The sequence below is a fragment of the Enoplosus armatus genome, chromosome 8 (genome assembly GCF_043641665.1).
Source record: "Enoplosus armatus isolate fEnoArm2 chromosome 8, fEnoArm2.hap1, whole genome shotgun sequence".
In the NCBI taxonomy this organism is placed as follows: Eukaryota; Metazoa; Chordata; class Actinopteri; order Centrarchiformes; family Enoplosidae; genus Enoplosus; species Enoplosus armatus.
The window spans coordinates 22,398,163-22,422,997 of NC_092187.1; the positions used below are offsets into that span (position 1 = coordinate 22,398,163).

General features: G+C 41.6%; 1 protein-coding gene across 1 annotated transcript; it reads left to right on the plus strand.

Moving 5' to 3' along the window:
• The first annotated feature begins 1,404 nt into the window (after positions 1–1,404).
• Positions 1,405–20,549, plus strand: LOC139289171 (ankyrin repeat domain-containing protein SOWAHA). The gene is made up of 12 exons (XM_070910707.1): positions 1,405–1,611; positions 4,213–4,274; positions 6,033–6,260; positions 6,964–7,086; positions 11,358–11,408; positions 11,814–11,915; positions 13,256–13,267; positions 14,536–14,538; positions 16,749–16,835; positions 18,257–18,329; positions 18,722–18,817; positions 19,821–20,549. The coding sequence occupies exons 1-12, from the start codon at positions 1,479–1,481 to the stop codon at positions 19,991–19,993; spliced, it is 1,143 nt and encodes a 380-aa protein (XP_070766808.1). The 5' UTR covers positions 1,405–1,478; the 3' UTR covers positions 19,994–20,549.
• Positions 20,550–24,835: the final 4,286 nt, after the last annotated feature.

A 24,835-nucleotide genomic window follows, 5' to 3' on the forward strand; every position in this document is an offset into this window, starting at 1 on the left:
CCATAGAGACGTCCTCTAGTTGTGGGACAAACAACAGAAATGTCATCAGTTTTACCTCTGAAAACTTATCATGATGTCAACACTTTTATCCTCTGAAATGTGCATTGTTATACATGAAAGTACTCAACAGTTGTTAAAATGAACTCCCTTGACATCACATTCAGCTGCTGTTTAGATGGTAATTAAGGAAGGAGCCATTCTGCATAATGAATACTTTTACTTTTGATGCTACTAAGTACAATTTGTTGCTAGTATTTATTTGTGTATTTTTTTTTTAATACAGTAAGATTTTCAATGCAGGACTTTCACTTGTAACAGACTATTTTTTCATTGTTTTATTGCTATTTCTTTTCACTTCTTCTTTTCTATTTCTTCCATCACTTTCATATCTTGCATCTGCAATCGCAATAAAAAGTCCCTATTACAAGTCAAGTAAAAGTCAAATAAGAGTGCAGTATTATCATTAAGGAATAAGCAAAAATACAAGTACTCATTATGCAGAGTTGTCTTATTGGAGCTATTTGAACCGATTCATATACTGTTGTTATACTGATCATGTTTTTTTTATCTGAATCTGCAAAGTAACTGTTAAATAAATGTAGTACAACTACAATATTTCTCTCTGAAAGGTAGTAAAGTAAAAGTGTATATGTGTAAGTAAGGCACAGAATGGAAATATTCTGTAGTAAATGTACTGTAGTTACTTTCCACCTCTGCTTACAGTGTAATATTGTACTTTTTACTCCACTACGTGTATTTGATAACTTTTTAATTTCGAATTACTTTACATATTCAGATTACTTATACTAAAAATAACCAACAAATCAACGCTGGTGAATAGATAGAGGTTAAGGTAAGATAAAACTTGATTGATCCGCTGCAACATTAAAGTGATGAACACATTAATGCATCAGTAATTATAATCCAGTGACATCATATGCGTGACTCTGAAATGGGCCATTCTGCACAATGAGTACTTTTACTTTTGGTACTTTAAGTATATTTTGATGCTACACTGTGGTTTACAAGATTTGAGTACCTGTTCGACCACATTTGAATACTTTCTGAGAAGAAAACTACATAAACATGCAAAGCACCAACAAACTGAAGTACACAGTGAGTACTGGGTGAATGTGAGACGTTCACGATCACTCTCAGTAATGAGGATAACGCGCACACGCTTCAAGTGTGACCTTTTTTTCCACAAAGGTAATGAGTGATGCAGTGAAAATACCAGAGAAGACAGACAGACTGCAGCAGATAAGATGCTGAGGTGGTGTCTTTAAAGGGTTAACAGGAGGAGGCGCAGCAGCGCTCAGCTCCTCTGGGTGGAGTGAAGTTCAGACATGAACTATAACAAAATTAGCCAGGAGGACTGCAGTATGGCTGAGTGAAAACTGAAAAACATCTTTTTTTTAAAAAGCAGAGAAAGTCCAGCTCGACAGAAAGACGGCAGAAACACTGATCTGAGATCTGAGATGAGTGATGTGAGAGAAGAGTCGCTGCTGGATTATTTCTACTCCGCCGGAGGCAATTCAGGCAGAGTCAGAAATGCAGACATACTGAAGACATTTAAGCCCTTTATCGGCCACAGTGACTTGCAGTTACGTGGTAAGTAGCCGGTCGTTGTATCACCGATTCAAGCGGTTGAAAATATTCGCCCGAAAAAAGAGGAAATGTGATGTGATGTGAACGTGCGGCATCAGTTGGAGGTCGGTGGAGCGGGATGGCACAAACACCAACCTCGTGTTTGCGTTACATGTCTCATATATGGATTAATATGATTAATAATAAAGGCAAACAGCCCCCCCCCTATCTGCTTCAACAAACGGCTTTCATTGTTCTCTGCTGTGCAGCACACATCTGGTTTGCGTTAAAAGCCCCCAAAAGATCTGCAGGGATTGTGTCATTTCCTCCCCCCAAAGGCCAGAACAGGGGACCTGAACCAGCCCATCACCAAAAACATGGCACCACGCGGGGTCACATGAAGGCCCTGTGGCCCCTCAGGCAGAGCTGTGGCCCCCCCAGCTAAATGAGGAATAATAATTATGAGTTTAGCTCCGTCACACTGTATCTGCTGCTCCTCTCCACCCGCCTACTGTACAGATGCTTATGCAATGCTGCTCTGAATCACTGCAACACCAAAACTCCTCAGATTTGGCTCCGACAGCCACATATTTTTGGGTGTAATATGTTTTTATAGTTGTTGTACACCTGGCTAATGCAGCCTCACTGCGCTGGAATACACCCCCGTCAGTCCCACTTTAAAGCTTCTAAAAGAAGAAACAACACAATCTTCCTGCCACACATGAAAAGTCGAATTCAAAAGGGAATAAAATGTGATATTTCTCACCTAATACACTCAGGAGTTCTGCTGCTGCAGCCTTACTTTGTCTGTTGTGACCAATCGCTTCATTGTTTCTGTCATTTCTCAAACTAAAATGTTTTGATTGCTACTTGTCTTGGTCCTACGTGATAGTAAACTGAATATCTTTGGGTTTCGGACTGTTGGTTGAACAAAACAAGACATTTGAAGAGTCATGTTGGAGTTTGGGAAACTGGGGTGGACATTAGTCACTGTTTTCTGATGCATCAATCAATGAATTGAGAGAATAATCAGCAGATTAACTAACTAAATAATCGTTATTTGCAGAGCGAATGCTGGTAGACTTTATATTTGTGACTTTGTCTCACTGTCACACGACATTTTCGCATGTCATAAATGAACATTTTCAATGTTTGTTTCTGCTTACACAGGAATATCTAACATTAGCTCACGTTAGCCTCCAGAAGCTATCGGTCATACCAGACCAAGTGCGGCTGCGGCAGAGTGTGTTAGCTGAGCATTTTATTGCTTTTTTTTTTTTTGTAACAGGAAGATTGTGTCATTTATTCCCTCGGAAGTGACATAATCCAGTGGGAAGGACAGGGTTTAAATTCAGGGCTGCAGTAGTTTTAGCTAGATCTACATGTCCTGTTGAAACCCTTAAAAGATAAAGCACACGTCACTCACTAATGACAGAATATCTGCAGTTTAATTGCACAATGTTGTTGGCCCAGAAGACAAATAATGAGTCATTATCTGTCTATTCAAAAAAAAAAAAAAAAGGGCCTTAACCTTTGGTACCACCTGGAATACAAACATATTTGAACCTCCCTAAATGATTATCCAAAGTGACCTTGTGTTGCAGCAGCCAGCATGTACTGTCCAGATGCCATGTCAGCACTGCAGTTGTTGACAGAGGTTTAGAGGGCTGCCTTGATACTCCGCCATCTGACATGGCTGTCCAATTAGAGAAGTGCTTCCCACATATTTAAAGTCTGTCGTAGCATGTGGTTGCAGATTTCCAAGTCGTAAATGTGATGATAGCGTTTTAATCATAATTAAGTCCACATGCATGACTGGATGTAGACCTCTAATAGGGTTGCTTTTTCATCAGATCTGAAAAGTGGGGCATGGTGGGGAGTGTAGCGAGGGGGGTGCAGGCACATGTGTGTGTGTGTTAGTTGCTTGTTTGTGCAGACCTTTGGCTAATAAATAACAAGCACGTATACGATGTTACTCACTCTGGTGAGCAAGGAATTCTGTTGTTGAGACAGATGTAAGTGGCTGCTTCCTTTTGGGTTTCCTGTTGTTGTGAACGTGAGCCGTGCAACCGTCTCGCTGCATCAGGAAAAAGGAAACGCTTCAATTGTCCTGAGCTGCATGCCACCGTGCACCTAAGCATGAATGGAATACCTACGCCTGGAAAATGTCTTGCATGCGTAGCCGATCTGGCCGCCTGATAACCAGCTCTTAACCACACGGTCTGCACACGTCTGAACATCTGCTGCTCGGGGGTGTAAACAAAAAGGCAGGTAGCTTTATCTGATGAGGTCCCATCGCCTCGTCAGCTGTAGTCTGTTTGGTTCCCACAGGAAAGATTTACTGCAAGTGACTCAGGTTTTTGCCTTTGGGGATACACTGGGATCTGTTTGGATCTTTGCTGGAGGGGAACCTCTTTTCTCTTGTGCCCCCCCCCCCTGTAACTCACAAACCCACACATGTATTGGAAACACTTTTACATTCTAGTCTGTAAATACTTTCTTGTCTCCCACGTATAATTTGACATTTTTAGTGTTTTGGAGCCACTTATGTGTTACTGAATGTGAGGAATTCAAAGCTATATTTAGTTTTCAGCTTTTCACATCAACATATTTTTTTCCCTGCAGCTAAATACAGAGAGGAATTCAAGCTCATTATTGACCGAATCGCTGTGGTGAAGTCAGAGAATGTAAGTAAACTGTTAAAATTCACCTTTTGTGGAAAAAGCTCTGCTCCCATGTGTTCATATGTTAACAGTGAGGCACAATCAGGCTAATCTCTCACTGCGATGAACAAGGACTTGTCTGGTCTGTTCGTACCCACCGCTTTCCCCCAAAGGGACCGCAGCTGCAGCTAGTATTTAAAGTATTTTCACTTATTAGGAAATATTACTGCAAGATGAATCAGGCCAAACTAAACTATTATTAACTTAACTATTATTATTATTATTCATAGACTGGATTTGTTGTTTGAATCAAATTGTCTAAATCTTTCTTTAAAGGATCAGTTTTTTGGGAAATACGCTTATTTACTTAAAGTTAGAAGAGAAGACGGACGCCACCCTCATGTCTGCCCGTTAAAGGTGACCTGTGGGGTTTTCTTGTAAACAAACAAAAGTTATGTTTACATTCAGTGTTTCTCACCAAAACACATTGTGTGTATCCTCGAGGGCTTACAAATGTATTGGATTCATTTCCTTCATTATAAAACATTTGCAAAGTATTTAAAATTTGCATTGTTTACATGCATGTTTACCAGCTTGCAGTCTTCTTCTTCTCTGCCTTTGCTGATGCATCGCTGCATATCTCGGTGCATTACCGCCACCATCTGGTGGCGTAGTGGAATAGTGTGAAACCAGCTTAGCATAAAAACTGGAAGCAGGAGGAAACAGCTAGCCTGGCTCTGTACAATGCTTAAGAACTTCCACCTACCACCACCTCTAAAGCTGGACATTAAGTACCTCCTCAAAAAACCACAACTAGTATTCATTTTTATATTTCTGTTTGTATAAATTCTAACAAACTAGATATAACAAGTTATTGATAAATGTTTTTTTTTGTTTTTTTTACATTGGACAGAGCCGGGCTAGCTATTTCCCCCTGCTTATAGTCTTTATGCTAAGCTAAGCTAAGCTAAGCATCTCTTGGCTGTAGCTTCAGACGTAATGGACAGATATGAGAGTTGTATCAATCTTCTAATCTGAGTCATCAAGAAAGCAAATCAGCGTATTTCCCAAAATGTCAAACTTCTCTGTTAATGGAGCAGCAAGTTGAGATATTTTTTTTTCCCAAGCGAGACTCTAAACAAAAGTTATTTGACTAAATCATATATACAAGCTTTCAACAATATAAAAATCTACACATTTTACATCATATAGACCATTAACACATTTATTATTGCTTGAAAATGTAAACGTGGCAAGAAAGTCCAGATCTTTACAGCCTGAAACTGGTCCTCAGTAACTAACGTGACTTCAGAGGGAATTAGAGATGTGAGGCACAGCAGTGTCTTTATATAAAACATTAATTTGTGTCTGATATGTTTTTCCACAAATCTTAGTTAAATTCCACAAATCTAAATGACTTAAACTCACGTCTATTCCTTCCCTCTCATTACAAAAGGAAACAGAATCTATGAATATACAAATATTGTTCATTTCAAGTGTTTAACTGGAAAGTGTTTGTGCACTGGAACATTTGACTACGACCGGCTTCTTAAAGAGACGCGATGTCACAAAGTCCTGCTCGTACATCCACGTCCTAAACTCCTATACGAGGAGCAGATGAACGTGAACTCTGCTCATACCTCATTCTGCACATTGAAGGTCAAACATCCAAATCAAGCAACAATAAGCACATGTTTGAGTGGAGGGGGGTCTTTAAAAAGAAAACAACCCACATGACTGGTGTTTTTTACATGCTGTGTTAAGTGACTCTGTTTGTCGCAGGGTGAGAAGTATCTCGTCCTGAAGAAGAAATACAGGCAGATGCTGCATGAGCGAGACGCCAGACATCCCGGGACAGATGGGGACGGACAGAGACACTCGAGCCCGGCCAGGACTCCGGCCTCTGTACAGTGGGACGCGACGGACGCCTCGACTTCTTCTCCTCCCCAGAAGGAACAACAGGATGAGCCGATGTCGTGCGGAGAGCCCGACAGCGCTGCGGAGGTGAATGTAAAATCAGCTTGCTGCTCTGTAAGAACATAATAAACTGCGGGACAAGCTGCGATGATTCAGCAACAACACTGGGTGCTAAAATGCAACTTGCTGAATGTGCTATCGCCGCAGCACACCGTGTTTACTCTTCGTGTGAATGACACATTTATTTCTAAACAAGGCCGTCTTTGTTAGTGTACGCTGCCTTTTCTCCACCACCGTGTGTCAGCAGTTAAAGAGCGTCGTGTTGTGCGCACATTTACACAGAGGAACACTGTGGAGCAGAAATCTAAGTTAGCCACTGTGAGAAGAAAGCGAAGGTCAAAGGGCTTATGTCTTTACAAGCAGGGCGGAGCGGTTTCAAACTAATGCACAGAAGCACTTGGCTGTTGTGAAAATAAACACTATGTGCCGGTTTAATGCACGATAATCCTCTGGAAGTACTTTTACATATTGTTCATGCAATAAACTTTAAGCATTTAATCATAGATTTGAAAGATTAATATGTTTTATGTCCTTGCACATGATTTGTTCAAACAGGCACTAAAGCAAACATTATCTGTCCACACCCAGATGGCGAAGGGAGGAAAAGAGCAAACAAAGTGCTAATGCTGTCTGTTAACCTCAGCCAGCTGAACGTTCGGCCTGTGAACGCTCAGATCACACGTTCGGATCAGAGGCAGTTTGAGTTTATAGCACAATTGTGTCTGTGCTCCTGTAGGACCAGCAGACAGGGGCAGCCTTCATGCAGCACACTCTGCTGCAACGTCCTGCCGTCCAAATCCAGGAACCCTCGGCACGAAGCAACGAGGAGGATGAGCTGGACAAAGACTCGGGGTCAAAGGTGACGATTTGGCTGATTGAGAGGCAACGCTTGAATATTTGGCTGAAGTCTGAAGCTACGTGGCTCCTTTTCTGGCCAAACAAGGCTGGAAATACGATGCTGCTCCGTCGCTCTCTGAGGTGCAATATGTGGCTCAGTACAGAGTCGATTCGTTGATCCACAGAAACAATTTTGGAAATTGATTAAATATTAAAGTCATTCTCTAATCTAAAATGTCAACAACTAACTGGTTCCATTCTTCTCAAATGTAGACATTCATTCTTCTATGATAGAAAATAAAATATCACAGAGACGTCACCTTGGGCTGTGGGAAAGTATGATTGGACTTTTTGTTTCTGACATTTTGTAAACGAAACAATGAATCAAGAAAATAATGGGCAGATTAATTGATGAAGATTTTATTATTTATTTATTGAGGCTGATCTTAAGTGTATTTATTGTCACAATAATGAATAAACCAACTACGGCTACGATGAGCCGACTGCACACGAGGACACACCTGTGTGCCACCGACCTGAGTCACTTGTGACACCTGAACAATACGTGCTGCGACTGAGAGTGAAAACTGGTTTGACAGCAAGCAGAGAAGTCGGAATAGGAAGCTTAACGTCCAGCTTCTGCCTCTCTAAGAGGTAGTAGTATGAAGAAGTATTCAGATCCTTTACTAAAGTAAAAGTACTAATCCCATACTAAACATACTATATTACAAGTGCATTGAAAATCTTATTTATGTAGAAGTATGTAAGTATAATCAGGAAAATGTACTGCAGCTAATGATTATTTTCAGTATGGATTAATTAATAATTCGGTTGATTGTTTGGTTTGTAAAAAATCTGAAAATCGTGAGAAATGCTCGTCATACTCAAGTCCTCAGAGCCCAAAGTGACACCGAATCTCAAAGTTATTAAAAAATAAATTAAAACAGTTAAAATTATTAAAAGGAAAAGCAGCAAATCTTCACATTCGTGAAGCTGGAACCATGACATGCAAGACAAATTACAATTAGCAAAATAGTTGATATATCGATCGTTTCAGCTGTACTTATGAACTGTTGAGTAGTTTAATATATAAAAAACATCAGATTTTATAATCTCGTCATTTATTTTGTACGCAAAAATATGACTTCATTTGTAAAATAACTAAAGCTGTCTGACTGTCAGACTACAGAGATGAGAGTAGAAAGTTGCATAAAATGGAAATATGCAAGTAAAGTACAAGTACCTCAAATTTGTACTTAAGTGCAGTACAGTAAATCTACTTGGTACCATTTTTCATTTCCATTTAAACCTTTTGGTGTCTTGAAATGATGAACTAGTAGTATAAATATAAGCTCCCTAGTTGGCTGCCGGCACTTTTTTGATTTATATTTAAAGTTTTCATGATTAATTTACGTTATTAACATAATCAGCGTTTAGATGAACATTCAGTGTGAGTGAACGTCCACTTTTTAATTACATTTCACTGTAAGTGCTCAGAGGAAGGACACGGCTTTGACTTCGAGTTTCACAGACTTCCCCTGCAGTGGTTCCTCCTTCACCCACCAGGTGGTGCTAAGTAAATTACCTGGATTTGTAACCTGAAGTCTGTTGAATTTGAGTGGGAGGAGAACCCACTGGGGGAGAAGTGGGGGAGAATCTGCATTTAAATTAAGCTCTCTGTTATTATGTTAAGCAGCAACATGTAGGACCTCATTAGAAAGATAATAATCATTTGTGCCCATTAAAGAGATTGAGATTCATCCCAGAGGAAGACATGTGGCTCTCCTTGATGACCCGCTCCACGGACAGATGAAATATGTTGAAGTGTGTTAATATAGCGGCGCAATCAGATTAAGTGTGTTTGCTTAAGGTATTAGTCACACCGGTGAACTTTGTATTCAGGACACTCAGTGTTGACAGTTGTTTCAGAGTACAGAAGCTACCTGGAAGGTGTCGTACACTGTTCTCCAATCAGGACCCCCGAGGCTGCACCCTCTGCTGTTATTCTCCCTGCACAGGAAATGTAATTTATAACATCATGCTCTGGTATACAGGTTGACTCTCTGGAGCAGATACATTCAGGTTCCTGTAAGTTTAAATTTCAATCAGGAGCAACGTCCATCCGTAGTTTGAGTTTTGTTCCCTCATAGAGACGAGCAGCTGCGCTCGTCTTGTTGATTATAATAGTTTCGAATTACAGCTTGACTGATATATGATATATATCGGCTTATATGTCGGCACAGAAGTACAAATAAATTGCAGTACATAAATGCCAAATATATTTTTTAAGGACATTTTGAGATGGATGTCTAAAGAGAAGTTTATTTTTGGCCTGAAACAAGTAGTTTAAAACCACATTTTAGGGGTATTTATTTATTTAGAAATGTTTGTTTATGTTATGTGTTCATGTAAAAAAAATCACTGTTGTATTTTTAAAAAACAGTAAAGAGAAGGCGAACAAACGGTGCAGATGGTAGGTCATGCTGCAGGAGTGGTTTAAGAAGTTTTGTCCAGCTGTAAAACCTGTTGCCATAGAGATCCAATGTAACGGACATGAATTCAAGCTCCAGTTCTCTGGGAGACAAAACTACCAGCTTTTAACAGCTCCCTTTCTGCCGTTGGGAGATTAACATTTGAGATGAATTCATTTTGGTTATTGTCATTTGCTCAGTTGGTGGTAAAGATCTGTCGCACGGATTACCATTAAGTTTCATACGGACATTATGAAGGTCGACATTTTTAGTTTTGAGTGAAATGTCTCGACGACTGTTAGATGGATTACCGTGAAGTTTGGTACAGACATCCGAGTCCTCTTCAGGGTGAAATGTGATAACTTTGGTGATCCCTCGACTCTTCATCTAGCGCCATCATCAGGTTCAAAATGTTTATTTGCCCTACACGACCAAATACTGATGGCATTCCCATCAGCCTCAGTCTCATGCTAACATGTCCTAAATTGCGATATTAGCATGCAAGCACGCTAAAACTAAGATGGTGAACATGATGAATATTACCTCCTAAGCACTAGCACGTTAGCATGTTGTCTTTAGCATTTAGCTGTGCTTCAGTGCAGCTTCACAGAGACTCTTGTTTAATTATCCAACATTATTAACTTGATTTGACCTAATTGCGTAAAGAACACAAGAAGAATCCCCTGTGTGAAAAGTCATTAGTGACCTCTTCCTACGAGTGGTCATCTGACGCCCCCCTTCACTTTGAAGACTCTCTTCAAATTAGTTTTGTTTGTTTAGGTAGAGTTTCACCTCACTCTGCTTCTACTCCATGACGTCCACTAGACGACGAAACAACACGGGCGGTAACGATTATTCGATTAATCAACAAGTCGACTGACAGAAGTTTTAATCGCCAGCTGTCTCGATGATTGATTAATGGTGTAATTTATCAAGCAAACATGACAAACATTTCTAGGACCTAGTTTATCTGTTTTATATCATTGTAAATTGAACATCTATTGGTTCCGAACTGTTGGTCGGACAAAAGTGCAATTTTTCTGTATTTTCTGACCAGTTGAATAATCTAAAAAATGATCAACAAATGGATCAATAGTGAAAATAATATTTGCAGCCCTAAAAGTGCAAATTGAATAGAAAGTGCTGGAACCTCTCAGTCTTTCCCTTCATGCCCAACTATGTTTTCCTCCGCCTGTTATTATTGGTAAAAAAAAATAATAATGGACGTGTGCTGGAGTGGAATAGGCTGGATAAATACAATCCCTCCACTTTTCATGTTCAGCACGCTGACGTGTGACAGTTTGTGCAAGAGACATGAAAGACTTATTTTAACATCATGTCTCTGTGTGATCTGAGAACAATTTGCAATCAAGTCCTCCTAAAAAAAAAAAACAACCCTCTCCCGTCTCACATAAATCAGCCACAGTGACACTTTTATACACTGCTGGAGGAGTTTTCCTCTTGACCCCTTTAGACTGAAATGTTGACAGAAACACACCCGACTGTGGGCGCGTTGTGTTTTTTTTTGGTTAATTGTTAATTGGATTGTTATTCATTACCCCTTATGTGTGAAAGCGGCGCCTCTGTCTCGCTGTCTCATTACCTCTCTATCTGTCTGACACCTTTTGGTCACGTCTCGTCAGCCGGAAAACATCACAGCAGTGTGACCGGTGTGTGTGAAAGTGGATGTTATGGGTGTGTGTGTGTGTTTGTACCCTGTGAGGCTGGATCATGCTGTGTCACCATTATGACTGATACGGTACAGTTAGGCTTTTTGTCACCACTGAGTAACAGCCGTCTGCTTTCTGTCTTTCAGTCCGAGTCGGAGCAAGACGAGGAGGGTACGGGCAGCATGGGCTCCGCCGCGGTCGCTGTGAGTCCGTTTCCTGTGGTTTTCTTATTAACAAGGCCTTAGAGGACTTATAGGTAGAACATTTAAAGTGTCTTTTCTCTTAACAATAGATGACTGTTAGGGTTTGGTCTCTTGGAAATACATATCCACTCTCCCTGTGATGTCACGGCCCTCGTTCCCTTTAAACCAGTAACAGAAGTAAAAGCGTGAACTGATGTGAACTATGTGCAGTGGGATCATGGGTGTCTCCCACAATGTGTCAGTTGGCCGTGACTCAGTCGTTTGTAGGAAATGGATTAGAGGTTTGTAGTTTCAGCATTATCAAAAGAGCCCACAACAGGATGTGGACAGTTGGGTGTGTGTTTGTGTGTGTGTGTGTGTGTGTGTGTGTGCACATCTGAGCTCCCCCTCCCCTCTCTGTGATAGCTGGATCCTATAGAGAAGGAGTGGATCTACTCCGCTGCCGGTGCTCGAGTCCCTGACCTCTCTCAGCTGCTCAGGCAGGACCCCTCGCTGGCAAACAAGAAGGTAGCAACGCTCTCTGCTCTGCCTCCTAAAGGATAATTCCATTTTATTGCAAATTGGATCTTATTTTCATACTATCGGCCATCTGTCGGTACTCATAACATCTGGGAATGTGGCGGTATCGCGACCACAAAGTCTGACGGGGCGAGAAACGTGAGCAGTCCAACAGTCAGACAGATCAGACACAAACATCAAGGCTCACCAAACTTATCTAGAGGAAAAAGAAACGGTAAAATTATTACCCATAATTCATCCCACGTCGGCTGTAAACAGAGAGACTCTCGAGCGGCTGCTATGGCCTGCAAGGGGAGGGTCACGTGACAGACACAAACAGCCACAGTTGTCACGAGGATAATTCTCAGTAGCCTTGCTAGCTTGTCACCTTGTATGCTATTGTAACGAAGCTGTCCTTTGAACATTTTGTAAAACTCCCTACAGAGAAAAGAGAAAAATGCTTGTTAATCAACCTGCCGCCTTTCTTTGCTCTACTTCATTATGAAAAGTTTAGACAGACAGATTAGATAATCTGGCTAAACGGCCTTGTTTACAAGTTAAGGGCCTTTCTACCAAAGAACCTCTTGAGCAACACAGGAACTTTACCCGAGTTTCGACTAGAGAAACCAGGGACTGAATTTAGTTCCTCTACTATATCTTCAATTTGCCAAAGACGTCCCTACTCCGGAGGCTCCTTCTGTCCAACAGTCCAGGAACTATCGCGGTGGAGTTTGCAGTGCTGAGCGCTGATGATTGGTCAACTTTTACAACTTCATTCACAAAATCGGGGACGTAGTGGACACTTCTAGTATCAATACCACTTGTGATGTTTACTGACATTAAAAACAAAGCTATGCTAAAGCTAGACAGTGAATAAGAGAAAGGGAGCCACGATAATGATATTTGCTAATTGTTTCATGGTGGTTAAAGCTGAAATAAATGAGCGTCAAACACTCAACAGATCATTGCTGCTGTGGAGAGAGGAGCTCTGGAGTTTAACTGTTGTTAATTTTGTCATTGGTGCAAAACAGACTTTTAAGTTCCTAGTTTAGCGTTGGGAGCCGTGAAGGTTGAAAATCGCTGTATAAGTGAGGCCATTTAGCATTTTTTTTTTATTCTTGCCCTGTTGGACTTCATTTCAGCGACGTCATCCTGTTCCTGAAAACTATATATAAATATATAAACCACGCAAATAAGTTTTAATAAACCGGAATTATCCTTTAATGTAATGTGGGACTTGAAAGTGAACAAAACAAAAAAAAAAGACACACAAACTGTTGCATGTGGTTGGATACACGGCATACAGGGTTTTACTAATATATCCTTTTGTGTTTTTTGGGTCAAACCAGGACTTCACCTCAGTGAGTATTTGATGTAACGTGTTGCATGTTGTGTTGTTATCGTCAACTCAATAATATTGTGTTGGATGACGTTTATTATCGCATGATTTCTGTCCGACTTAAAGCTTCTTATTTTATCATTTTGACACTCTGTCGCTCCCGACTGTGACCACGACCGTCCTTCTCAGGGGGTAAGTTTCCTCACGTACTTTTATCTGTAATAACTGACCATATTTCAGCTCTGCGCTTCTTGATCTTTCATCTGTGATTGTGTAGTTCACAGTGTGATCCTCCCTCTCAGACCCGTGTTTTGCTTGTATAACTTTCACAAGCTCATTCTGCTGAGATTTTCCCCTTAATAGTATTCTGAGAACCCTGTGTTAAAACATCCAGATCATGCATTTCAAAGGTCCACTATCAAAAGGATTATGAAAGATAGCTTTTTAGCTCCTGTGCCCCCCTGACAACCCAAATCCTTTTATTTGTCTCCCTGTGCGCTTAAGAGATTTGAGCTCATGTTTGTTGTCCCTCCCCTGTGTCACAGTTCTCACACTGTCCTGTGGCCACGGCGGACCACCTTCTAAGAGTGGCCCTAAGCCTCTGCCATCCCCACCCGGACAAGATAGCACGGCCGCCATTGAAGTGTAGGGAGATGAGTGGGGGGGGTGGCGGATTAAGGAGAGTCTTAATGCCCCACAAAGACTTCACCCACTTAAAGATAATCTGAAAGTAATAGAGCAGGCTGGGATTAATTGTAGAACAATGCTGGTTGTGTCCCTGGGAAGGTGCTAAGTCCCCCTCAGGCCTCTTTGATGTTCCCTTTAGCCCTCGGCCTTTCCCTGTTCAGCAGAGGTGGAGGCCTTTTCCAGAGATAACATACGGAGATACCTCAAATCACAAAAGTCACAAGACTCATGGGAACCAGAGTCTTTAAAAGCAGCAGATATTATATCGGATCTGCAGTTGTCGCGTCCTGACTTTGCTCAACAGAAGTTACGTTAAGTGAACCAAATACCAGGCTCTGAAATCACATGTTTGACCAGGACTGAAGGGATTACTCTTCATCCTGGGTGGACTTAAGTGTTTCCTGTTCTGACCAAATGTTTGTTGGGATCAGGTGGTTTTTATATAGATATGCACTTCAAACGTGACGTGACACAGGTCAGAACACCCAGATCTCACCTCAAGCCAAACGCCTCTCACTCCAAAGTCTCTCTCTTCTTCTCTCCGTGCTCTGCTCGTGACGTGGACCTCCACTCCTGCTGTGACGGACTTCCTCTGCCACACAGTTTGTAAGTACATCATTAGCCCATCACTCCTCACTGTCTTCCTCCATATCAAGTGTCAGGCCATTGTGTCCCCTGTTGATGTGAGCCCTCTTTAGCCACCACTTCCCTCACTGGGGAGCGCGTGGCGGGGACAGAGCTGCCCCTGAGTGATTGGACAGGTGGAGGAGGGGTGGGGGGGGGTCCACCCCAGTGGGCAGGAACAGAAACGAGTGGCGAGAGGAAGGGGAGACGCTGCATCCTGTTCAGCCTCGTCCATCACCCGTGCCCACCGGGAGAGCCGCCGAGCCGCCTGTCAAACAGCCCGTTGGCCAATCCGTCTTGAGGTGTGACAGGAGACGGACAAAAGAGATGGAGATACTTCAGCCAGACAGCATCTATCACAATCTGTCTCCCAGACGCCCGACACAGAGAGGTGTAGCTACCTATCGCTCCCTCGCTCCCTTCAGTGGGTACAAGCAGACATTTTTCTCTCTCCAGCTGTTGGACAGGCTTGTTGTGCTACGATTAGCGCAATTAGCCGCTAAACACAAAAGGACTTGTGTCCTGTTCAAGCAGCGTGTTCGCCCCCAGTCTGCACCTCCCGTGTATTACCATTAGATTCGAGCCACAGAGCTAAACATCTGTTTCTCTGCTAGATAAATGCCCGGCGATGTTGTTCAACAACACTTACAGCTGTTCTGAAGGTATTTCCAGAATCCTCATAGACTTTTCTAACTGTGTGGATGAAAGAATATTCTGTCCGCCACAAGAACAAAAAGATTTATAACCTGTTTCTCAAATTTCCTAATCCAGATTACATTAACCCTCGCTTTTATTGTACAACACAAGAAAAATATGAGCTCATTATACAACAACATCCTTATAGACAAATATAATTAATAGTCTGCCATCTTTGTTTGGGTTAGGCGCAACTTGGGAAACAGGTTAAAAATCTTGCAGCAAAATGAATATTTTGTCATCAGATGGTCTGAAGAGTGGTTGAGGTTTCTGGAAACACCTTCAGAACATCTGTAAGCCTTGTTTAATGACTACATGAGATGCACAAACTGTGTCAGAAGACAGCTTTGCTATCAAAGCTTTGATTGTTTTTAGCACATTTCATATTGCGAAGGCGGCAGTGCTGAAGTCTGAGGGTGATTCAGAGGAGTTTAAGACATTAACGCACTTCATTTTTATTACGAACATTATTTGAGCAAAAGTGTGATTCTGTTTACAAATGTAAAAGGATTTAAAATGTTACGGATATTAAGTTGTTCCATAATGAAATAATGACCCATTTGACCCAATGAACTCCTACAATTTAATTAATTTATTTTCAAAGCTCAGTATTGTTGCTGTTGGATGAAAACTTTAATCTCCACAATTTTTCAGGAGCCAACAAACGTAGTTTTCATCTCGTCCAGTCAGGCATGAAAGGCTTTCTGTCTCAAGCAAGCATGTATTAACAGAAGTAAAGACATAAAATATCAACACAAACTGAGGTTATGAGGTTTTCATCCATCCACAGTTAATAGGTGATTGTGAAGTGGTTACTGTTTGATTTACTGTGCTAAGGGTCAGACTCAGAAGGGGTTGATGCGGTTACTTAGCCGACATCTGCACCTACGCTCTGCTTTCACCTGTTGATAGCCCGTAATTACGCAGCTTAAAGTGTGCAGGAAAAACTGTGGAGATCACAGGTCGAGCCCGACAGGTGGATGTGGTTTTCAGTGTGTGTCGTACACACACACACACACACACGTCTATTATTTCCACAACTACGCGCACGCTTGAGTATCTTTGCATGTGGACATGTGGGTGTATCTCTGAGAGTTGTGTCGCGGGGGCCCATGTTTCCCTCTTTGACGTGTGCTGACAGTAGTGCGGTGATGTCTGGGTGGGTCTCCGCTCTGCAGGTCACACTAACATCATCAATCTTCCCCCTGGTGACAGGCGGCCGGGCCCCCCAACTGTGGGCACAGTGCTGTGTTGTTTTGTAATTAGGCTCTGTTAGATGGCAGGAAACCATCTCTCCATCCCTCCTTCTCACCATCCCTCCATCCGTCCACTCCCCTCTGAGCGCAGCTGGCAGCCCTCTGCCCTCTCACAGCCAAGAAGAAGCTGCTCAGCTTAGACAACTTGTAACAACGCTACAGCGATTACCGTGCCCGACAAAAGTCCAGAACATTGTAGAAGCATTTTATGAATAGCTCTTCTTTCCTTATGGCACACAGACAGCTCTGCACTGGGCTGCCAAACATGGCAGCGGGGACATGGCCTCTCTGGTGGCTAATGCTGGCGCCGATGTCAACACCAAATCAGTGAGTACATTTTAATGATTTTAAAGGGGCACTCCAGATGTTTAGTGCTGCACACACACAATTAATTAGGGGGATTTGTGAGAGATGGAAATATGGGTTGAGCTCCAAAAAAAAAACGCTGCATCCTACATTCCCCATAATGCAACTCAATAGCATCTTTCATATAGAGCCCTGATGTCACGTCCCAGTTAGCCTCTGTTCCTCCAGCTTCTGTACCTCAATGCAGTTTCGCTCCTGTGTTTCGGGGGTTTATTTCCATATTCCATGACAAATCAGGAGAATCTATTAAGTTGAAACCTACGTGATTTTTACATCTCCCATGAAAGTCTACCAGCGCAGCAGTGCGGGTACTTGTGTCGTTGTAGCTTGTTTTTTTCCCGTATCCATACAATTCAACAACCCTCTCATCTAAAGTCGTTTTTTCCAACTTTTGAGCCTCTTCTGATGAGCCGTGACGTTAAATCCGTGATAGTCTAGGGTTTATGGGAAATAATGTTCATCAAAGGCTGCTAAAAAACTGAAATATTAAATAAACAACAATATTAGATGTAAATATCAATGGGGTTTTGAATTAGGTTTTCTTAACCAAAGTTTGTGCCACAGATTTCAAACATTTGACGCCTCAAACCAACTCAAGCTAACTCTGATGACATCACCAGGGTTATTTCTCTCTATGATGAGTAAACTAAACTTCATGTGTCAGATCGATGGAGTGCCCCTTTTATTCTACAGTGCAACGCAGTTTGCTTTTCTGTCTCATACACAATCACTGATTTATTCATTCATTCTTCTTTCTTGCAGCATGTGAGTATCCAGTTTATTTCAACAGGAAGTGATGAGTATGTACAGTAAGTTGTTTGATTTGAGTGGACAACAACACGGCTGCTGGTTTCTTCTTTCGTGCCCCTCAGTGATGTAATGTTCCCAAATGATCTCTGTGAAAATCCAGCTGTGCAAATGTATTACAGCAGCATGTGTTGTCGGGCTGCAGGAGTACTCCGCTAATAAATCATGTCATGTCATGTTAATTGTTTCCCAAAACAGTGTGTCTGTGTGCCAGCATGCACAACTCTACAACTATGCAATTTTCAGCAATTATGTTTTTATCATTATCTTATGTTTCCATAACCTTTGCTAATTTGTATTTTTTTTTTCATGCTGTTTTCATTGGCTGCGTTTGGGCCTGGGAAACTCCAGGGGGTAAGTACTAAACCCTTCCAGCTCTTTGCCACAGTTATTCCCCTGAACCCATCAAAGAAAAAAATGTCAGTTTTACACTGCTTTAGCCCTTTTATGTGTCAGTGAAGTGAACGTTGAGGTTGTCCCTAAAAGGAGAAAAACTCTACACTTCAGAATACACGCTTTTGATTTCCTTTATGCATGTTTTCCTTTTGTTTCACTCTTTTGTTTTTGTTCTGCAGGGATATACACCTTTACACATCGCGGCGTTACACGGTCATCGGCATATTCTAGACCTGCTCATCAGGACATATGGTAAAAACTGCTTTCGTTTGACCTCTTGGTTGCAGGGATAGCACCGCCATGACTGCACAATAGCAGTGCTGTTCAGGCTCATCAGTACTTTAAGTTAGAGATCAAATGCATAATTGAAGAATTTGAGATATATAAGAAAAATCTAAACTATAAGCCCCTTTCAGACCAACGTTTACAATCATTACTAGTAAATAAATCAAATTGAAACCTTGATTTAATGTAAAATGCATGATTTTACAATATATGTGCAGTAAATCAGTTTCAGATTTTGTTTACCTTCGGATCATGTGTTGTTTCTTAAAGCTTTAGGTTTAAGGTGTCAGTGACGTAGCTTACCTGCTGCCTCCCATGTCGAGTCTTTGTTATCAGAGATTTAAATTTTCTCCCATCAGGGGCAAAAGAGAACTTAAGGGACTACAGCGGCCATCTTGCCTGCCATTATCTGAACATTAAAGAACCAGAGGGTCCAGAGGAAGACTGCGAGCTGCGTGAGTGATTAGAAATGATTTGATGGATAATAACTGACTATGTTATTAATGCTACAAGTTGAGTTTTCATACCTTTGTTTGGTTTATGTTCTTGTTATATTTTGTTGTACTTCTCTCTGTTTGGCCATTCCCTGAAATTCCTTTTGTATTTTATGTGAAGCATCTTTTAACTCTGGTTTTGAAACTCCATAGAAATAAAGTTTACTTACTTATTAAAAGTAATACATGAACAGTACTGCAGCTTTTTGTTTGGAAAATAAGTAATTGGTTCACATTTTGATGACGAGTTCCAGGAAATCAAATGTTAGAGTGAGATAAAGTCTTTGTTTTGTCTTTGTTTTCTGACTGAGGTACATATGACCAAAATTTACATTTGAATGAATTTGTAAAACAAAGTAAAAAAAAAAAAAAAAAAGTTCTGCATTTTGTGAAATTTGCTTTCTTTGGCGAAAGTTAGATAAGAAGATCAATACCTCTCTCATATCTGTGCGCCAAATATGAAGCTACCACCAGTTAGCTTAGCTTAGCATAAAGACTGGAAGCAGGTGGAAACAACTAGCCTGGCTCTGTCCAAAGGTACAAACAAGTACGTCTGCCAGCACCTTAACAATTAACAATTAATAATTAACATGCTATATCTTGTTCGATTAATCCGTACAAAATAGAAAGTTTAAAAACGAGAATTAACAGTTTTATGTGCCAGACATCTGCGCTCAGCCAGTCTTTATGCTAAGCTAACTGTCTTCTTCATGTTTAACGGTCAGATATGTGAGTGGTACACGTCTTCTCATGTAACTCTCAAGAAAGTGAATAAACTATTGCTTTAATTTGCTGTCATGTCTGAAAGTTTCTCCAATGTGGCTATCCCGAATGAAAAACTCTAAAATATTGATTAGAGAACCTTCACTGTAGGTTGAACCTCCCAGCGTTTCAGTTCTGCTATCTAGGATATGAAAACATGCATTTCCCCTAGTCAATTAACTTTGATTTCCTGTGATCCCAGAGTTTCAAGTCACTCAGGCCAGGGAGAGGAACAGGAACAGGAAGTTGGTATCGTTGTTCCACTCCAAGAAGAAGTGGGGCTCAGCTGAGGAGCTGGCTCCGATAGAGGAGGAGAGGACCGGGTCACATCAGCTCGTCCTTCCTGCATTCAGACCCAGAAAATTCTCCCGCTGAGGAAAAAACAGACGCCGGGGGACGATTTCGGACTCCGCTAGCTCTGCCGCACTCACACATCCACTTAATCCTTACATTCATCTATATTTACACACATAATGTACATGTATATAATACGGGTGCATTCACACGTGTATATTGATTATGTAGACGTACCTTTCATACCTTTGCTTACACGATGCATCTAAACAGCTCATCCAAGAACTCAACACAGACGCTTTAACATTCGGTAGAAGTGTTGCAGATGATGCCATAATTATATGTGTATTATGAATATTTATACTTACCATAAAAGTATTTCTTGAAGCCTTCAAAATTTGAATGAATGTTGCCAACTGTTACTTATGCCTTACAATTTCAAATGAGCTCAGGCCACATGGAGTCTTCAAGCTTTAAGCCCTTGTTTGTGTTAAAGTGAGCAACAACTGAACTGTAAAAGTGTCCCGATGATCAAGAGTCACGTTCACTCTCAGCGAGGAGTGAAAGGACAAGCCTGCACATATTCTGTGTTTTTGTTACCGTCTACAAATCCAATGAAAACACCATTTTGTCAATACTCATGACTTTCCGTCATTCTGTCTCGTGGCCCCCGAGCCCACTGTTTCTCACTGAAGACATACATGTTTAAAAACAAGTCACAAATAAATATTTAAGTTTTTTTTTAAAAGCTAAATACTGTAGTAACACAATACTGCACTGTAGTAACATTAACATTACTTAAACAGGAGTAAATAATGCATTTGTTGGGGAGGTCTCCGTCTCGACTTTACACCATGCTGAACAAGTTGATTTCTTTTTACCTCTTACACAGCCACTGATTTAGATTATAATCAACTTGCAGAGACGCTACAGGTGATTCATTATGGTGAAAATGTTAATTTTGTCCTGAATTGATTATTTTAAAATCACAATTACATCGTCAGCTAAGGGTCCGTACGAGAGTTGTAATTCTCCGATATTAGATAATGTCCGCGAACGCACCGGCAACACAAACAAATTATTATGAGACAATAACGTAAGTCTGACAGATCAGTCAATGAGCTATTTGAAGGAAGACTCTGTTTCCTGAAAGTTAATTTTCAAACTGTTGCGAAGACAGTGGCTTCTTGGAAGGTAGCAAATAAGTCTCTACAGCGTTAATGTTCTTAAACATACAAAACCATCAGTGTGTTACTTTAAATCTCTCTCTTTTTCATCACCATTGCTGATAAAAGGTCAAGGTTTAGATCCAGAGCCTGTTAGTGGGTTCAGTCAGCCACTGTCACGTCCGTCAGACCGCTGCTGGATTTGTTGTCATGATTCAAGTCGGTTGCCACTGACAGACTGAGAACAGATAATCTGACCTCTCTTACTTGATTTAACTTGTTTTAAAAACTCTTGTGTCAAAGCGCTGATTGTCAACTGATTGTACTTTAATTATTAATCTAAAGTGTCCACCCCCCCCCTATGCATTAAAGCGCTGTGTTAACTTTAGAAAATTGCACTGTTACATTGTGAATCAGTGTCTTTGGTTTAAAGGGCTTTCGTATTGCTTCATTTGTTGTAAAAGATGCTTATTGTGACTTTTTGTTGATAATTACCAGTGTAAACGTTTTCAAGCTAATTGTGTAATCTGAACTGAAAAACCTGCCTCCATCACATCTTTTGCACAATATTTATATAATGAAGATATTTTGGTATTAAACTGTATTTTATATCGAACTGTATATCCGTGTTTCGTTGTTCACACACAGCAGTGAGTCATTGTGCGTCTACTTCACTGACACACTGGAATTATCTACATCTAACTGCAAACTTTGGACTGAGTGGCTGCTCACACACAATTTCTCCTCATAAAGCAGAGAAGAAGAACAACTTGTGATAATGCCCCCCCCCCCCTCCTTTCAATACAATAACCCCAGTTTTTTAAGCCACCTTTGATCTCACTTTAACCACCTGACTTTGTGGGCTACAGATGGAGTAAATATGGGTCCTGCTAACTCTCCATACGGCTTTAGACCTTAATTCCTGATTAGCCGAAAAGGGGCAGCACTTGCTTTTAGGTCTTGGATATCAGACGACACAGAGGGGAACAGAGGCAAGTGTTTTTGTGCTTCATTTTTGAAGCGAGGATGTTTGGGGGATAAGAGGGGAGTTTCTGTAATAGATACTTATCTTACTGCCCTCAAGCCCCTCAAACAAAGTCCCCCTCTGAAGAGATTATAACCCAGGGAGGGCACATTAACTCTAATCCAATGCTTTGAGGCCTCGCACCCCCATACCACCCTCTGCCCCACTTATTTCAACCCTTCTGTTGTTGGGGGGCTACCTTGTATCCAGTGCATGTATGAGTAGGGCCTGTGGCTACGCACGAGGGCTGTGTGTGTGTGTGTGTGTGTGTGTGTTTGTGTGTGAGTCAGGGGGGTGGAGGTGGGGGGAAGGGGGGGGAGCGACTGATTCAATAGCACGCTGACTCTAATGAAAAGCATTGAGGGGTGCATACTGCTGTGTAACTGATTCCTCTCTCTGAAGAGATTAGGCGCTACATTGTTGGTTCAGTTGCTCATTTCCATGAGAGCACAGCCTCCCACCAGCGGCTGCTTGGCTTTGTTATTTTGAGTTGGAAAACACAGAGCCCAATGTCCCTGGCTTCCTTGTTACCATTGTTTCACAAATAGGCCAAAATGTAGATGTCACGTCACAGATGCCCAATAACCTCATTAGCTGCTCTCTGTGTGAGACTATAGAGGGAAAATGATGAATGCATGAACTTCAGTTTGTTGACTGGATGGAGTTTCTGCGTAACACTACTGTTAAAAGCTTTTGTTTCACTGGAATATAACAATGATAGATAGATAGAAATAACCCATACGGTAACGTCCTGGGCAGGAGATACGGCGTCTCTGCCTTTTCTAAGCTCTATGTATGTGCAGGAGAAACAGTGTGCAGCGTTAAAATGATGATTATAGGGTAAAAAGGCAAAACCTTGACTTTAAGTTCCCTTATTTAGCTTTATATTGATATGGTTTATATCACACTGTAACGTAGCTGTAAGCAGATGTAAGTGTTTATTAATCCATTTGTCAACAACGAACTTCTCCTGTAGGCACCCATAAGTGTATATATATATATATATGTCTTCATGGCCCTTATAGCTGTGTACAACTACATTACAGTGTGTCATTAATTGTTTGTATACTGCTAATAAATGCTAAGTAGGAGGACTTAACGTAAAGTTCATTTACCTTCAGATATAACCCATACAGCTGCGTCCTGGGCAGGGAAAAGTGGCATCCCTGTCTTTATTAAAATTTACATCTCTACAGTACGTGCAGTAGAAACTTGCAACTGAGGCGGCGAGATAAAGTACGATTTTTCATTAGGAAGATACACGTAAGGATCCTTCATTACACGTTGTACCCGATGAAGACACTCTTCGCTGCTGTAACGCTCAGAAACAACACCCTATGCTCTACATATGTGCGGGGAAACTTGCAGCTGAGGCGTAGAAACAGGGTGCAGTGAGCTAACAAGCTGATCTGCAACAACGAGCACACTGGGGAGCTGCTCTGACCGGGCTCCAGCAAACTGGGCCAGGGCTCTAGCTGAGGGATCCTGGGGGCCCCGACACAAGGAGACACCAGCAGCAGCAGCACCAGCTGTCACACCGGCCATCACGGCCCAACCAACGCCGCCTGTCACTCACCCAGCGGAGGGCCGTCAATCAGGCTGCACCCAGGAGGGAGCTGGGAGGCGGGCCACTGCCCGGCCCTAAACAAAGACATACTTACATTTGCAAGCGGTTTCAGCGCCACTACTATTTTGAAAGAATGATAGAGTGGTCCTGATAAGAGTAATGACAAAGGACAAAGAGTGGAAGGGGGTCTGGGAAGAGGGGGTCAGATAGTAAAGAGGTGGGAGAGCTTGATAACATTCACACTTTGCTTACATCTCTCCATTTGTGTTGGTGCCCCAGGAAAATCTCATTAGGGAGGAAAATTGGAGTTCTGGCTGGAGACCATTATATATTTGTTGTCAATTGACCTTTTTCATTATGCAAATCCTCCGTCAACTTTACGCTTGTCTTTGTTGGGATTTTGATCTGCGGCTGTTCTGTCAAAATATCCGAAAACACTTTAAAAACACAATTTTCATCTTTCATTCTTATTTAATGTCCGAGTATTTTCCAGATTTTCACATGATGTACCTAAAATAAATATAAATCTTTCCCCTCCTTTGGCTCAATTTCAATGAGTCAACTTTCTCCCCTTTCAGTATCTGCTGCAGTAAAAATAAACTAACAAGCAATAGGTGTCGAAGACTCTGCGGATTCTCTTTAGGCTATTGTTGTCTTGTTCACACCTACCTATGAGCTATTCTAATTGCATGTTTAGTCCCTTTGTCGGCTCGTAGGTAGGGGATTGCCTGTAATTGAGGTCACACCTAAACCTTTTGTCCTGACCTGCTCATTAGCCCCTTGCATTCTGCATTTTTACCCAAAACCAGGGCCTTACTTGACTTAACTGAGCTGCTGAGTTACAATGTGGAAAATGCAGAGGATTTGTAGATAAAGGAGGATATACAGCACTGTTTCAACACAGAGGACTGACTCAGGTGTTATCAGAGATGAAGATAATTTCATCCTCTTTGCTATCTCGCATTGTATCTCTTCGGGTACTGAGGACAATCGTCTTCCATTTGGTGACTTTTCTCTCCTGTAAACGACCGACATCCTAACGGCAAACAGCACAAACTCGACCTGTCAGAGCAAGACCAACACCTGCATTGTGGCGGAGCGGCCGAACGAGGAAGAGAATGTAAAGAAGTTCTGCAAGAGGGACAAAGGCTGATGCCCTGAGCTGT

What these genes read in the sequence shown, in the direction of transcription:
- LOC139289171 (XM_070910707.1), top strand. Translation starts at nt 1,479, where the DNA reads ATGAGTGATGTGAGAGAAGAGTCGCTGCTGGATTATTTCTACTCCGCC. An exon ending in CAGTGACTTGCAGTTACGTG is followed by an intron (nt 1,612 to 4,212) that starts GTAAGTAGCCGG and finishes TTTTCCCTGCAG; the next exon opens with CTAAATACAGAGAGGAATTC. An exon ending in CTGTGGTGAAGTCAGAGAAT is followed by an intron (nt 4,275 to 6,032) that starts GTAAGTAAACTG and finishes TGTTTGTCGCAG; the next exon opens with GGTGAGAAGTATCTCGTCCT.